At 38.3% G+C, this 18096-nt stretch overlaps 1 protein-coding gene across 1 annotated transcript in view; it reads right to left on the bottom strand.

Annotated features, from left to right (window-relative positions):
• Positions 1-12894: 12894 nt before the first annotated feature.
• The window catches only part of LOC137258147 (sodium- and chloride-dependent betaine transporter-like), a 62069-nt gene continuing 56867 nt past the window's right edge, over positions 12895-18096 (bottom strand). The window contains exons 13-15 of the mRNA XM_067795714.1: positions 15136-15236; positions 14242-14409; positions 12895-14091 (exon numbers count right to left, since the gene is read on the bottom strand). Of these exons, the coding sequence (XP_067651815.1) occupies positions 13921-14091; positions 14242-14409; positions 15136-15236 (440 nt within the window). The 3' untranslated portion in view covers positions 12895-13920. The remainder of the gene's footprint in view (positions 14092-14241; positions 14410-15135; positions 15237-18096) is intronic.

Genomic DNA, 18096 nt, shown 5'->3' with positions numbered 1-18096 from the left:
CGTACTACGTTGATGTCGTATTGGCCATACAAGATTTACCCATAAGTACTTGTTAAAAGGTCAGGATCCTCCATTTTGTATCCCTTGTGATGAGAGAGTCACGGTCAAGCATATCCTGCTTGATTGTGTTGAATTCTCCATCACAAGGGATAGATATTCAATGTCAGAACCATCAAGGATCTTTTTACCATTGTTGCTTCTCATTTAGTTATTGGTTTTTTAAAGGAATTTGATTTTGATTTTTTGGTTGAACTTTAAGTAATATGTTCTGTAAAAAAATGTATTTTAAATATTGGTAGCTTAGATTAGTAACTTGTATTGTTTGTGGCTCTACCCTGAAAGGGAGTTGAAGTATTGTAAAATTATTGTCCTCCTGAGAGGGTACGTAGGTCCCAAAACATTCGATGTAAATTTAAGTGTACCAGGTTTTTAATCGTAGTATTCTTGTCATTTTAATTTTGGCTAGCATTTCGTACACTCGCCACCAGCTGAAGGGATGGTGTAAATCCAGCTAGGGTCCATGCAGGTAGCAAAGGTACATTAAGTCCCCATGGTCCCTAGTATGGTTATCTACCTTCGGTTGTTGGCGATCTGTAGCCTGTGTTTTATAATGTATTGTCTTTCTTATTCATATCTGTGATGTTCTAGTGTTTTTACTGTCCTTCGTTGACAGCTTCTTATACTATAGATATATTTCATTTCAGAATTAAATGTTCACGTCACGATATGGCTGAAACATTTCCGATGTGACGTAAAATATTAACTCACTCACTCACTTACAAAAGCTGTGGAGAATCGCAATTTACCGAAGTCAAGGTAGTTTGGCAGCCTGTGGTTGATGTTGTTTTAGAGCTAGACCCCGATGATGTTTTTGCCACTGTAGCATAACTTTCTGGAAGATCAGATCTCTTGACCAGTTTTTGGCATCGGAAAAAGAGATATTATGAGTAAATTTTATTTTATTGATCTCCATTTGCTCTTTCCAAATAGGACACTGTTTAGAAAATAAAATGAAGAATGGTGGCCTGAGCAATTGGTGCACTTTTTATAGTCACTGTCACAATCTTCTGTTGTATGTGTCTTCTCACTACAGTGATGCACACACAACAGACAGTGTGTAAGTATTTACACCGTGTCCATATTTTTGACACTTAAAACACCTGAGCGGGTTGGGGATGTAGGTATCAACTGGAATGTTACAGTAGCCTGCCTTCACTGATTTGGGAGCATTAGGACATGAAAAAGTAAACAGATACGTGTTCGCTTTGATGGTTTCATTGTTTTTCCGAGTTGGAAAGCGCTTGACAGGTTTTCACAATGTATCTGCTATTAATTCATTTGTATTTTCATAAATAATCCTTCTCGTCACGATATGGCTGCAATATTGCCTATGTGACGTTAAATGTTAACTCACTCACTCATTCTTCTCAGTGCCACTCAGATTTTGAGGAAATCAGACAAATTGATAGATCCGAAACGTTAACAAAATATATGCAAAAACTCCTTCCACCGCTTTCAAGACCTTCGCATGGACTGTCTTGCGAAGTTTAATCGGCTAGATAATTTAAAAAGCGAAAGTGAGTTGTGATTGGTTCTCTCAAGTTCCCAGCGTGGACACCTGAATGGATAAAAAGCCAGCCAAGGCAGGTAATACATTTACTGGGTTTAGCAGTAGGTGCATCCAGAGTATAGTGGAGACTTATTGGAGCGTATGCCTTAGAGATATCGAGGATGCGACAAATGTAGCCATATTAAATAATACAGTTAAAGATAGCGACAGATCTAAATGTACTTGGAATGTTTCAGGATATGAGTACGTCTCAGGAGGGCAATAATTTTACGACACTTAAACCCCTTTGATTATACAGATACTAACATAATGGTTTTAAGTTGTTATTAACAATTATATGCAGTCTACAAAACATATAAATCATGATTTATCAAAGAGTTCTCCGTCTCTTAAAATATCAACAGTTAAGCTACAGTTCATATTGTAAGCTTTGGTACAGTGAAAAATTTATCCCTTGTAATGGAAAAATCAATACAGACCGTGGCTGTCTCGTTAGAAGGGATGGTGTATGGAGGATCCTCACCATTTAATAAATGTTTTGAGAGTGTACTAGTGTGGACGATGCGCCATCGCCGCATGATGACCTCTTCAACTCTTGACTGACTGCCCAAGAAGGAGTAACCATTATCTTATCACAGACGTGACATGTTTACAACGCCCTTGAAATAGCAGTTACCCAGGAAGTCTAGTCACGTAAAGATACATTGTATGTATGTTCCCCGAATAGTGTAAAACCTGCATCAATACAAAAGGTGTACACAGTCTCTTCTGACTCCGTGTACCTGCTTTGATCCCCACAACTTGCGTTGTATTATCCCCTGCACCTCCCCTTTGGGAGGTGTGTTATTTTGGACTCAGTTCGTCAGTTCGTCGTTCAATATATCTTCTCCAAACGTCTCTCCTGGATAGGTATGGTGGTGTAGATATGCCTTTCGATACTTGTTATTTCTGAATACAGCATGTTTTGCGTTTCCATGACAACAGCTTTACGTTGATTGAAATTAGTGTTGGTGCCCTATTTGGGAGCAGAACGTGACAACCGTTCAATAAGTCTTCACCAAACTTCTCACACAGATAGGTATGGCAGTGTACTGAACCTTTTGGTAGCTTGGTATTTCAGAGTAAATCATGTTTTGCATTCCCATGGCAACAACTTTGACTGAAGTGGGTGTTAGTGCTCCTTTCTAGAGCAGAATGTGAAAACCGTTCAATTTTCTTCTTCCAGTGTGCTGTAACTTTCAATACTGTCCCTCCTCTATGCTGTATACACGCCAAAACATTTGACATATTCATAAAGTACATTTTGCTAATTGCGGGGGATATTGATGACTTTGCCTCCTTGTTGATGCACAGTTACTCGAATTCCCGCACAATTTACTCGAATTTCATTAGTGTTGAATCTGTATCAACATCAAACATAACTAATTCTAGTTGAAAATATTCATCATGAGTAAGTATCAGATACAGTAACAGTTGTTCATACCATATAAAATGACATTCATAATTGACAGCAGGACGCGAAAATCGACCATTTCTAAAGGCGATAATGCAGTTTAGTGATTGATAAACATAGGAAGAACATTGAATAGGGGATACTATGTTTACGACACGAGTGCCTGAATATTGGTTTTTCCGAAGCGAGAGCATAAACATAATATGATATGGGCACAAATACTCTGTTCTGTTTCTTACAGTCAAATTGAGGAAATATGCGCAAATGTCTTTTAAAACTATGGGTATCTAGCCACCTTCGCTGCTTGCAGACCGCAACGTCATAAAAGAAACGTGACAAGCTTTGTTCATAACGTCACGTCATCATGCCAAATTGTTATTATCCTCAGAAGCATCGTATGAAAAATATGAACATTTTCGTCCTTGTAGGTAATTAAATGACCCTTGATTCAGAAAAGTGTTTGTTGCCATTATTGACGATGTTTTTGTTTTCGTTGATGTTGTTTTTATATTTTGACATGCTTTCAGTTTCTCTTTCACAATCAGTTCAATTTTCATTATTGTAGTGATTGAATTACTGCATTTATAACGGCAGGCCCTGTGAGACATCAGGAGACATCACTAGAGACATCAGGGTATTGCAGACATCTTTGTATCAATAAAGCATTGCAGCCTTTATTGCTTAAGGCACAGCTTGGAGAACTGTACTACCAATAGTCTACATCGTCCTGCTTCTCGTGGACATTATCTGCTTAGGTCAGCAGTTCTCATGGACATACTCGGCCTATTTTGACGAGCTTGACATATGCCCGACAATGTTGCACAACAACATTTGTGTCACACACGAACAGGATTGAAAGAGAAATGACTTGGCAATATCACACGGCAAAGAGTAACCGAAACTCACCTATTGTCACACAGACAATATAACATACGTGTCCATACATTGAACAGAAAAAGAAACGCAAGTGTCGAAAAAATGAAATCTCATAAAAATAACCGTTTATGTTTCTGTCTTCTATGACCGTTGCCAATTAACTACTGACTTCCTTTGTTGTTATCTGATCTCAGTTGTCGTGTCAAATGTGCCATGTGTTTCTTAATTTTACGAATATACTCAGAAACATCTCTTTTCTGCAAATAGAGACCTTATGCATCTATCCATAAATTCTCGTCCTCCTTTAAAGGTATCTTGTTTCTTTTGAAAAAGGACATTTCGCCATAGGACTTAGAGGTTAGCCACAAGAAAAATGCCCAACGCCCCCCACCCCCAACCCCCACCCCCACCCCCACCCCCACCCCTCCTGTGCCACTATTATGAAATACGAATGTTAATTTGAGCGAAAACTTACCTAAACGAGCAAGCAGGAGTTTGTCCTTCCCTGAAGCGTGGCTTTTCACTGAAATCGGTTCGTTGTCACACTCACACGTACGTTGAAATATATATACCTATGCAGGTGGTGACACGTGACGGTGCTTCAATATGCAAAAGCTCGAGTTCTCGCAATGTTAGACTAAAATGACTACAAAATATTGATGTACTGTTTGAATATAAACTAAGGTTTACGCCCAGTCTGATGGCAGCTTGGCGTAATATTTGTAATGTTTATTAGGGTCGTCGCTAACACGGCAGTGAGACACATTTGATAATAATGCATTGTCGTTTATGCTCGAAAATTATCATAAGAAGAATCATCATCTGGGATTCAGAAAGGAGGGTATGAATTCCATTCTTTTCTGATGTTTAGTGTTTCGTGGTGGGTGCTGGGTAACGCTAAGTGCTCTTCTCCCGTGTGGACCCGGGACAGAATGTGTCCACAGCACCCCATTGCTTCTCGTAAGAGGCGACTAAATTGGGCAACCTGTTTGCCGGTTGTTGCGTCCTGTGTCGATGGAGGACGGGATCCTGGTGGTTGAGGGCAGTTGGGCTTTTAAATGCGTTCCATTTGCCCAACACACCACTTCGGCCCTTACTTCACCTAGACGGGTGGTTGAATTGGCCCGATTCAACCAATCGGCTGGTCATGCCAAGCCCTGTGCATTAACTATATATATATATATGTCATTGCACAATTTTGATTTGGATACTTAATTTCGGTCTTGGCTAAATTTATCATCGATTTTCCTGGTTTTGAAATGTATCTTTATGTTCTGAATTTTGCCTAGAGTCTTATGCCCAGAAGGCGGTGGCTCATGGGCCAATCTGGTGGATTAATTATTTATAATTCTTCTACTGGAGTATATCATTCGGGTATGGAGGCCCGCTTGCTTTAGCATTGTCCTTGTGATACTCCGTGGTGGGTGGGGTGCTCGGATGATGAACCATATTATACTAACTATGGCGTATGAAACCCCAAGCAAAAAAACAAAACGTCCACTTGATATTGACCCTGTTGATACTGACGATAGACCGTCTGTATCGATTGAATATTGGCCGGGTTTCGTTGTCATTGAGACTCCTGACAAGACACCGTTAAAGTTGAACTCCTTTGCAGTATCGAAGGGTATTCGAGGTATTGCTGGGGATGTGAAGAATATAAGACGTTTACGTTCGGGCGCTTTGCTAGTTGAGTGCGGGGAAAAGCAGCAAGCAACCAAATTGATGAACATAAAATCTTTCGTGGGGATGTCGGTCACGGTCTCTGCTCACAAGACCTTAAACACTAGCAAAGGTATCATCAGAGATCGAGATCGATTGTTTGCTGATATGTCCGAAATTGACATAGGATCGGAAATGAAAGATCAAGGTGTACTCTATGTCAAGCTCTTTTCAACTCGAAGAAACAATGAAACGTTCCAAACAAATACATATCTGTTTACTTTCTCATGCCCAAATGCTCCAAAATCAGTGAAGGCAGGCTACTACTATCCCCAACCCGCTCAGGTGTTTTAAATGCCAGAAATATGGACACGGTGTAAATACTTGCACATTCTCTGTTGTGTGTGCTCACTGTGGTGAAAGACACACACAACGGAAGATTGTGAAAGTGATTATAAAAAATGCACCAAATGCTCAGGCGGCCATTCTTCATTTTATTTTCCTTTTCTTAGCAGTGTCCAATTTGGAAAGAGCAAATGGAGATCAATAAAATAAAATTCACACAAAATATCCCCTTTTCTGAGGCCAAAAACTGGTAAAGAGATCTGAACTTACAGTAAGTTATGCTACAGTAGCAAAAACATCATCGGGGTTTAGGTCTAAAACAACATCAACCACAGACTGTCAAACTACCTTGACTTGGGTAAATTGCGAGTCTCCACAGCATTTGTGCACTGCTATATCATCACAGACTGAGGAATCACTTCCTAATACCTCAAAGTCTTCTTCTGATCACAAATCATCATCTCGGTCACACTCAAAGTCTCAATCTATAGCTGATAGTCAACAAACGGTGAAAAGTAAACCGAAGCCGAAGTCTGATGCTTCAAAACAACAAAGTGGCAGAGCTCCTAAAGGGTCACAGAACAAAATTCAATTGTTCAATAAATACGGGTCTCTTGAAGACATGGACATTTCTGAAAACGTTCATTCTAGGGCACATAGCTTTTCGCCCTCCAAAAGAGTGCGGGGTAGATCCCCAATAAATCCCCCCAAAAGAAAGTTTATTCCAATAATATTGTACAGTGGAACTGCAGAGGATTGAGGACTAATTTACATGAATTACAGCTATTAGTCCAAGATTGTACACCTTCAGCGATATGTCTCCAAGAGACATATTTAAAACACACAGATACATTTAACCTTCGTCATTTTAATGCGTATCATTGTTTTGCACCTCCGGTTGATAAAGCCACTGGCGCATCATCCATTCCAGTCAAACAAAACCTTATTCAAAGCCCCGTTTCACTTAATACTAATATGCAGGCTGTTGCTGTGAGAAATACTTTACATGTAGCATTTACGCTATGCCCTCTTTGTATTTCACCGTCTTCGGCGTTTCCCAAAACCGATCTTCAAGCTCTATATGATCAGCTCCCGAAGCCCTGTATTATAATGGGAGATTTAAATGGGCACAACCCACTCTGGGGTAGTGTTACTACAAACACTAAAGGTAGGTTGTTGGAGGACTTTTGTTCTGACAATGATTTATGTATTTATAATGATGGTTCCAACACATATTTACACCCTGGGACAGGGACCTATTCTGCTCTTGACTTGTCACTTACAAATTACTACTTAATGAATTCGAATGGTCCGTCGACGATGACCTGTGTGGAAGTGACCATTTTCCTACTATATTAAAAGCTGTAACTCCATCTAATGTTCCTGCATCATCAAGGCGGAATTTTAAAAAGGCTAACTGGGCTTTATATGAAACACTGTGTGCTGAAAAACTTAAACCTCAACGTTTTATTGACGTTCCTGATGCTATTAAATGTTTTTCTGATGAACTGAATTCCATAGCTGATGAGTGTATACCAAAGTCCTCTGCAGTTCCACATATTCGAAAACCATGGTTCAACGATGAATGCAAACAAGCTAGGAAGGCAAGGAAAAAAGCAGAACATTATTTCCGTCGCCATCCTATGGTACATAATTTAAATAAATTTAAAATTTTAAATGCTAAAGCACGGCGTACTTTTAAACAGAACAAACGCCAATCTTGGCAAAATTATGTATCCAAAATAAATTCGAGTACACCCATGTCCAAGGTATGGAACATGATCCAGAAAATTAAAGGTAAAGGTACTAAATTTAGTGTCCATCATCTTCAACATGGAGATCAAATACTTACTGATAAACCAGATATAGCCAATAAACTGGATGAAACCCTCGATAAACATTCTTCCTCTTCTAATTATATACCTAAATTTCAGCAATATCAAAAACAACAAGAAAAGAAAACTATTAATTTCAATTCTGATAATGGGGAAGATTATAATGAAACTTTTTCTATTCATGAACTCCATACTGCTCTTGATCAAGCTCATGATACTGCTACTGGAGCTGATAACATACATTATCAGCTGCTGAAGCATTTACCAGAATCCTGCCTAGAAACTCTTCTAAATATTTTTGATGATATTTAGACATCGGGTGACTTTCCTCCTTCATGGCGTGACGCCATAGTAGTACCAATACCTAAACCTTGACGTGATCATACGGATCCGTCCAATTATCGACCTATTTCACTTACTAGCTGTGTTTGCAAGACCATGGAACGCATGATAAATAATCGAGTTGTTTGGTACTTGGAAACAAATAATCTCATAACAGATATACAATGTGGTTTCCGGAAAAACATCAGTACAGTCGACCACTTGCGTTTAGAATCATTTGTGAAAAACGCACGAATTAATAAACAACATGCTGTGTCGATCTTTCTTGATCTAGAAAAAACATGTGACACTACTTCGAAATATGGCATTCTGAGAGATTTACATGACTTTGCCTTGCGACGTCGTTTGCCTCAATTTATTGCCAACTTTTTAAATAACAGACAATTCCAGGTCCGTGTGGGTTCTACCCTGTCTGATCATTACAATCAGGATCAGGGTGTTCCACAAGGCAGTATTTTATCTGTCCCTCTTTTTAGCATCAAGATCAACAGTGTATCTAAAGTATTAAACGATTCAGTTGATGGATCGTTATCTGTGGATGATTTTAATATTTCTTGTCGTGGTAAAACTATGCATACCATTGAACGACAATTGCAGTTGTGTTTAAACAAGATTAATAAATGGTGTCTTGAAAACGGCTTTAAATTTTCTTAATCGAAAACTAATTGCATACATTTTTGTCGTAAATACAAACCCCATAAAGACCCTGAACTGTCTCTAGATGGGACGCCCATTAAAGTTCTGAAGGAAGCCAAGTTCTTGGGTCGTATCTTTGATTCACATTTACCGTTTTTACCACATATTAAATCACTTAAAAGTAAATGCCTGAAAGCACTTGACTTGTTGAAAGTGGTATCAAATTCAAAATGGGGAGGGGATCAGGCTACCCTTCTCCATCTATATCGATCACTCGTTCGTTCTAAACTTGATTATGGCTCCATCGTATATGGTGGAGCCTGCAAAAGCAACTTAAAACTATTAGATTCAGTCCATCATCAAGGTCTAAGACTTTGTCTTGTCTCCTTTAGGACTTCACCTGTTGACAGCCTGTATGTCGAGGCTGATGAACCATCTCTTGAGCAGCTTTACAGTATGTAACAAAACTATATTCAAATGAGTCAAACCCTGCATATAACTGTGTCCTCAATCCTCTGTATGAGGATTTATACAATAAGACATCTTCTCGTGTTCCGCCTCTTGGTTTAAGAATAAAACTACTTATTTCTGTTGCCAGCATTGAGCTGGAAAACATAGCTCCTTCCCGTCTTCTTTCTTCTGCTCCTTGGCAGTTGGTTAGGCCACAAGTTGACCTAACATTAACGACTGTTAAAAATCAGAAACGAATGGATTACAGTATAAACAAGAATATAATCAACTGAAACATAATTATAGCAATTATAAATCCTTATTTACAGATGGGTCCAAGGACGGTGGCGCTGTGGCTTGTGCCACTGTCATTGGATCCAGAACAATATCTTCTAGACTACCAGATAACAGCTCTATTTTTACAGCTGAAGCAAACGCCATACTAACGGCTCTTAAATATATTCAAAGACACCCTAAACATGAACAATATATAATCTATTCCGACTCTCTTTCTTGCTTTCAGGCTATTAAAAATATCTCTTGTAAACATCAACTTTTAATTGAAATTATTGAATTGTACAATGATCTTGCCACTGGCCAATACGACATCGTCTTTTGTTGGTTACCCAGCCACGTAGGTATTTCCGGTAACGCAATGGCCGATCTTGCTGCCAAGGCAGCAGTCAACAAATCTGTGACACCACTTCTTATTCCATACTCTGATTATAAAGCTAGCATTAGAACTTACGTCCGTGATCTGATGCAGAAGAAGAGGGACACCCAAGTAGGTATAAATAAATTACATGAACTAAAACCGTATCTTGATTACACTTACTTGGGTTGTCAGTCCAGATTTGAAGAGGTTATTTTACGACGATGTCGTATTGGCCACACTAGATATACTCATGTGAACCTTTTGAAATTTAAAGGTGAGGATCCTCCGTTTTGTATCCCTTGTGATGAGAGAGTCACGGTCAAGCATATTCTGCTTGACTGTGTTGAATTCTCCATCACAAGGGATAAGTATTTTACAGTTAAAACAATGAAGTATCTTTTTACTAGCGTTAATTCATATTTAATTATTGGTTTTTTAAAAGAGATTGATTTTTTGGTGGAATTTTGAATGTTATGTTGTGTAAATAGATGTATTTTAATGATTGGTAGTTTGGATTAGTAACTTGAATTGTTGGTAGCTGTACCCTCAAAGGGGGTTGAAGTATTGTAAAATTATTGTCCTCCTGAGAGGGCACGTAAGTCCACAAACATTCACAGTAAATTTAAGTCTACCAGGATTTTAATCGTAGTATTCATGTGATTTTAATTTCGGCTAACGTTTCGTACAATCGCCAGCAGCTGAAGGGATGGTGTAAATCCAACTAGGGTTCATGTAGGTAGCAAAGGTACTGTAAGTCCCCATGGTTCCTAGTATGGTGATCTACCTTCTGTTGTTGGCGATCTATAGTCTGTTTTTATATTGTATTGTCTAAATAGTGCTATTAGTTTTAACTTTCCATGCTAGTTTTAATTGAAATTGTGATATTCTAGTTGTTTTACTGTCCTTCGTTGACGGGTTTTTATGATGTATATATGCTCTTTTTCATTGTTGAATGTTCTCGTCACGATATGGCTGAGATATTGCCGATGTGACGTTAAATATTAACTCACTCACTCACTCACCGAACTCAGACCAAATGACCTTCTCATGAAAATATGAAATGTTTTCGTTCTCCCACCTGGTGAATGATGATTATGGTTGTTTATCTGTGGGAAGGCACTCAACATTTAACACATGTCTTAGCTCACGTTCGAAAAGAATGTACCAATTACGCCTTGTCACAAATGGCACACTCGAAAGTGCTATTTATGGTTTATTTCCTTTAAAAGACACACCCCTGAAAGTGTTCAGTCAGTGGGTGATGTTACCAGAATTGAGCCTGATGGAAATGGACATCTCGGGAGCGTCATCTTAAAACAAAAGTCTGTGTTAGTAGTCAGCTGCCTAACCCGAACAGCAATCGCGACTTCCACAAAAGTGAAAGTCGGACAATTGGTAGTCTAGACTGCGGGCTTTGTGTACCCCTCTGATAAGGGTTACTTTCTTTCTTGGTGAAGTCGCGGTGGCTTAGCGGGTTGGGTTGCTGACTGTGTGTATTAAAGTGCCTGACTCTGAGGGTGTGGGTTTGAATCCCGTATGGGATTCAACTAAAACATGTACTAGAATGTGTACTTTACTAAAGAAGTGTAATCCCAAATACAAATGTCTAAACTCACATCTCACGCCATGATGATTACAGAGTTTGCAGCACATGATTCCCAGTGTATTTTGGACTTCAATGATGCAATAGCTGGCTGTAATCTCAACTATATGAAGTCATAAATGTAAGTACCTTACTCTTTCATTGCTCTGTTGTACATATGGGAGAATAGTGATTGGTAATTGTGAAGTGTTTACACATTTATCAACACTTGTTACATATTTGTAAAGCGCATCCATTATATTCCTGTGGATCATCTATGGAATGTACTAAAGTCACTTAGTACAATGCATAATGTTGAATATTTTCTAAAAATTTCTTCTTGTAGTCATCGGAACCTCAACACCTCAACAAGCATAACAGCGCTTGACGTCTTCAAATCTTTTCATCAAATGCCATTGCACTATTGCCAAAAGTCACTATATATACTGAACATATTGATACAAGTACTAGTTTTGTGTTGTTGCATCCATATTTGTATCACTAAAGTCCATCTGGAGGCACGCTCTATCAGTGGAAGCTTCCAATACTCCTTCAACTCAAACTCGCCGATGTACCTAGCCCAACCGGTTTTGTCAATGCAGTCATCCATGGTTTGCACTGTGTAAGTGTTTTATGTCGGTATAACATCTATACTTTCCCCGGGCTGCATCCCAAGAATACAAGGACACTATGACTTACTACAATGATGTATTTGTCCAGGAGGTATTCAAAATCATTCTTCGAATCGCCTGATTGAACCTACATAATTTATATCTTCATCACAACGCACTAAATCTGCGCAGTCAGATATATTTGGAAACAGTTGGACACTGGAATTAAGTATGATTCTTTACCTCTTTGTTCAGTGGAAAACATTCAGAGCCAGAGCCAGAACATCAATGATAGTTGCTGACCACATTCACATGACACAGTTGGACCTCCTTACAGCCATACCCATTACCATCACTGACTTCCATTAACATGATATGAAAAAGATATCACTATAACCTTACCTCTGGTACTGACATTTCTGTCTTCACATTTTTGTCATTATATACTTTCATCTTCTGCCATTCTTGTGAATCATCACAAGTAACATTACAAGCCTTTGAAAGTTAATGACGAAATACAGTTCATTAAAAGTATTTCGAACTTATCATGTTCTTTTGAGTATTTAAAGGTACACGAAGAGAATATGCTCTTTAACTCTGTAATTTTCTCGGCCTAAGGTAAGTATCTTCAAAATCTGAGTATCTCCAACTGATACAAATTATCACAATTATAAAGATATAATCGAAGTGAGCAGAAACTAATTGAAATTCGAGTGTGTGAGAATTGAAATAAAACTTCAAAAAGACTCAAATCTGTATGCTAATTGTCGACATCATATCAGCCTACGTCTCACAACAGTTACATTCCAGTTTGAACGTTATCCAAGATGGACACAAACTTTCAGTGGTAAAGCAACAAAATAACAAAATACCATAGTACAATTTACAAATGCATTTCGAAATAATCAAGGTTTCTCGAACAATACAAATTGCTACAAAGTAATTATATAGCCAGTACACAATAGAGTGGTAGTTCAAAATCGAATAGCGATATAAAAAAACCAAAACTGTAGCTGTGTTAATTATTGGCAAGTTATGAGTGTTGAGTATATACATTTAGGAGCAACAGATGTTCAAGCTTTCAAAACATATATCCAGACAACGTGATCTTCACACAGCTGATGGTCTTTGGGTAATGTGAAATCACATATACATGGCATTTCCCATCCCCAACCAGACAAATCAGCTGTCCTTCAAACATATACCTGATTACAACTTGCTCTATATGCAGATCTTAACCGATGAATTCTAAAGCATTCCATCACTGCCAAACAATAAATATCATTGCCACATAAAACAAACACATTGTAGAATACATTATGGCACTGGTTTCGTTTTTAACTAGTCCCAAACGTGAACCTAATAATGCCGGTGAAATGTGCATATGTGAACTTCAGGATTTTTGTGGACAAACAACGTTTCAGACATTTGTGAATATTGCATGAAATTTACAACGAAAACTGTTTGCAAACAGATATATATATATAAGCAAACACACACACACACACACATATATATATATATATATATATATATATATATAGACACACACACATTTCAGGACACACATATATATACATGTAATAGTTGATAGATAGTTGATAGATAGATCTTTCTTTCTATCTTTCTATCTATCTATTTATCTATCTATCTTTCTATCTATCTATATGTCTATCTATCTATTTCATATAAACGTTCAGACCTTATTCAACATGAAGATTGAAACTACTGAAAAGATGGATGGTTTGGATTTCCCGCGGCAGTTCCAAGGAGTCCCCTTCTGTTAAAGAATAGATATGTTATTCTTTCTTATTTTATTGTAGTTTTTCTCTTAGATAAATAGATATAGTGATATCTTATCTTGGAACTTAGGACCTCAAGATGTGACTTCGTCAACTGATTATTAACTGAAACCAATGTTTGATCTCTTTGATTGTGTTTGAGTTTTGAAAATATATCTGAAGCTCTCTGAGAATGTTCGTCTATTGCGCAGAAGGGCTTCCCTGTGTCTTTTTACAAGTGAATAGTCTGCTGGACGCCACTCAGAATTTGGTCGAAGGGACAACATCAGTCTCTGGAACAGTATGATCCATGAATAAAACATGACTATACCTAATATGTAAGAGATGACATGGCCTTTGACCAGTTAGAAATATATAAGATGGAAGAACAGATATATTCTGGAACAATTACCCACTTTTCTTGTAAACGTTGGAAGTCGTACCTGCTTTAGTGATCCAGGCTGCTTCAGCAAAGTCCTTATGATAACAATGATCACTGGAACAACTGAAAGTAGGGCAATCAGCCATCCAATCGCAGTGGCTTCCACAGGGTAGGTATACTTCCCGTAGGTGGGAGAATCGTAGTGGGAAATCGTCACGATGAACACAATCTGTGGGATGTACAATAAAAGCAAAAGTGGAATACGTTTACCACTACCTTGCTCAAAGTGGTGGTACAAATTGTATGAACTAAAACACCTTAAATGGAAGTCGATTTGAGGCACAACAAATCCATTTCATAAAAGGGAAATCCGATTATGTTTCCTGTTGATGACGTCTTTTTACGGCAATAACGTATACGGTATAAGGTATGTGTGTGTTCATTAATCACTGCCAAAAAGTAACACCGCCAAGAAAGCTAAGTGAATAAAAGAGTTACCCTTCAGAAATGCATGCAAACCAATTATTGGCCTGAACACATATTGGACACTGCCGCAAAAGAATAAATTAGAAATGCCCTCTATATGTCAATCACAAAAGGTGTTGAAACCTTTCCCGACTACAAACTATACCTTATGATAGATGCATATTTGTTTTCGTGAAGATCTCGTTCAAAGAACTCTAAACATATAACTATAAATGTCACGAACGGATAACACCCACAGTTAGTGAATCGGGCAATAGTTCTGCTGACAACAAGGTTTGCGTGAGTGATGACGCCCCACAATACTCTGACCGTGGTGTAGGAATTTCATGTCAAAGCTTGGTGTTTGGTAATGATTCTGATGACAACGATTATTGACAACGTCCACAACCCCTTGACACCGGTATTTATTATTGGTAGAAACATTACACCAACACTTAGGTCGTGCTAGTTTGGCAACGATTCTACTTACAATCAGTATTGCTGGGGTGACGATGCCCCACAGGACTTTAGTCAGAACAGGAAGAGGACGTCCACTCATCATATAAATGTCCTCATTCAGCTGCTCGATACCTTAAATAATGAATAATTTTGTGTCGATAACGGGTATACAATGAAATACTGGGTGCTTTCCGTCTTAATTCAAATGACCCGATCCCAGATAAAGAATCAGTCATAGATGTTTAAAAAAATAGCCCAAAGGGTTAGATGAGGATCATGCCACTTCATCAGTAAACGAGATGATACAGCTGGCAGGTACTTTAATATTCCCCAGGCAAAGTTTGTAAATTAAACACTGTCTTGTGTATTAAACTATGTCTATCAACAGTGTCAAAAGCAGATTTTAAGTCAATAAAACAAAAGTGCAGTCTTCCTTCCTACAGTAATGTCAAAGATGAATATATGAGTCTACTGTCTGGAAGCCAGATCTAAATCCTGCTTGTTCTGAAGTAATAGAATGATCGTGTTCTGCCCACACTGTCAGTCTCATGGCAATGGACACACTTCCATGAGTGTGATAGGTCCACAAATTGGCCGGGTCATTTATACTACTCGTTTTATGCAATGGAATTATTACCCCTGGTGTCCATTGCTTTGGATAAATTACCGTGGATAGAATTTAATAATTTCACAAGCATGTTTAAACACTTTGGAAGAATTCCACAGAAACGCGACAGTATCCTGGAGCGTTGCCAGGGGAGATACTGTTTAGAGCACTTACGATTTCCTGCTGAGATATTACTCTCACCTCCAATTTCATCGGAGATTATCACTCAATATAATGAATCAATGAAACTCTGAGTAGATACCTGAACTTGACACCATAAGTTTTTATACCTTGTTTTACACCTTGGAAATGTTTCTCGCAATGTAGGTTCCAATCAGATGCTTTGGTAGTGTAATAATTTTGTGAAGAACGTACCTTGAGAATTTTCCAGAAAGTTTTGTGTCTCTATTTGACAATGCTTCCTGAAGTCAAAATGTCAACTCCCCTTGCGAGACGTGTTCCTATAGCTCGCACATGTATGTATTTAGTCCATGCTTCTAGCCATCGACTCATGTGAGTCAAGCACACGTAAAAGCCTCATGGCCGCAGTTCTAGACTGGTCACAGTCGTCATCAAACCAGTGATTATTACCACTCTTTCTCTTTGAGAGACAGTTCTCTTACAGGTGTTTCCACAAGATTCAAGAATTGAATGGCCTAATCGAGTAGCTTCGCTATCATCACCACAATGTATTTGGTCATTATACTAGGTCATTAGCTCCATACTGATATGCAAAACCACGTTTTCCTACTAACTGTAACTTGGAACAAAGCCCTTAGTGTCTTACGTCAATATGGAATCCACATAACGCATGAGGCTTAGGTATTGTCCCTTATAGGGAAACAAACATTAACTCATTAAGCCCCGGAGCCGCTCCACTCCCCAACACCTGGCACCCCTCGCTGACTGCCCGATTGCTGCGACGAGGCTAATTAGTGCTAATCATGCCTGATTTCCCTGGCAGGTCTCGGATATGACAGGAAACTGTCTAGTCTCACAAACAAGTACTGATTATTTCATTGTGTCGTAAAGGTGTAAATGGAAAAGAGGCCGATGTGAATACATATATTACAGCATTTCATGTAATTTATTACCCGTGTCTCTCATACCCCTTTGCCAGTATGTGCCGTATTTTTATCAACACCTACGCGGTCTTTGTACGTACGAGATGAACAAATATACAAATTCCCCTTGTCTATCTCATCGTATGGACTGAATTATAATTTATAATTTATTATCGTATTTATAATAAGGTTTAAAAAGAGGGGGTCTTGCATTATAATCGTCTATATTTTTTGCCAATACATTGCTCGTGCTTACTGACTATTTCAAGGAAAGTATCAACAGGTGTGTAAGTAACATGGAACATACAGAGATTTATAGTTTGTCACTTTGTTCATCTTAACTTAACGCTGCAAACATACATCACCATGTGATGGGATAAAATATCCCGAATGTAACGCATTATATCTCAGTTACTCATTATATTGGCTGATACTTTGACCAATCGTATGGTTAGAACCTGTCACATTGGAAGGGCAAGGTGATGGGGCATGGCCTACATTTCTGAAGAGCACGTTTGGACACTCAAAGTGATAGGGTAGAGATTGATTATTGGCTTTATCGTTGACCAATGGCTATGTTGTGTTTCGCCTGTATCAACTATCATGCAACAATTTGTGTATTGTAAACATAACATCAGTTACTGTAATGATGTATGAAAGAAACACATAAGACATATGGGAGTAGACTGACACTATGATGAATGTATTTGTTCTCAGATGGTGAACACACATGTGTTAGTATTTTGGAAATGTAAAAGAATAACGACTGAAATGCAACAATTGAAGAGAATGAGTGAATTTAGTTTTACGGCGATTTTAGCTATATTCCAGCAGTATCGCGCGGGCTTCACACATTGTGCCCAACAACTGACGAGAATGGTATTTGGTACCATTTGTACAACACAACTAGTGCATAAAGCGTTATCGTCCTTGGAACAAGTCTTTATTGTAGGCCTCAAAACAGTCAACGCACAAAAACACATCACAGCTTGAAAATGTCTCGACGTTTGCCAGTCCGTTTCATTGTATGTAAGACATACTTAAACCAAGTGATGTCCCTCTCATATCATTGTGAGAGATTAAATTGTTCAAAACATCTATGTCAATGGCAGTAAAGACGAATTTACGCACATGCGTAATAATCTATGAAAGAAGCGTTTTCGCTGATACATAGCTAGTGTATACTGAATATTTTAAGGAAAGTACTAATAAGCTAGTCTGTGACTTACATATAACAGATTCAGTTTGTCGCTTTGGTTCATCTAGATTTAACGCAGAAAATATACGTTATCGCACGAACATACATGCATATATATTGTAT

This window comes from Haliotis asinina, chromosome 12 (assembly GCF_037392515.1).
Source record: "Haliotis asinina isolate JCU_RB_2024 chromosome 12, JCU_Hal_asi_v2, whole genome shotgun sequence".
Classification (NCBI taxonomy): domain Eukaryota; kingdom Metazoa; phylum Mollusca; class Gastropoda; order Lepetellida; family Haliotidae; genus Haliotis; species Haliotis asinina.
The sequence above is the reverse complement of the archived record's forward strand: the minus strand, read 5'-3'. Positions and strand labels throughout refer to the sequence as shown.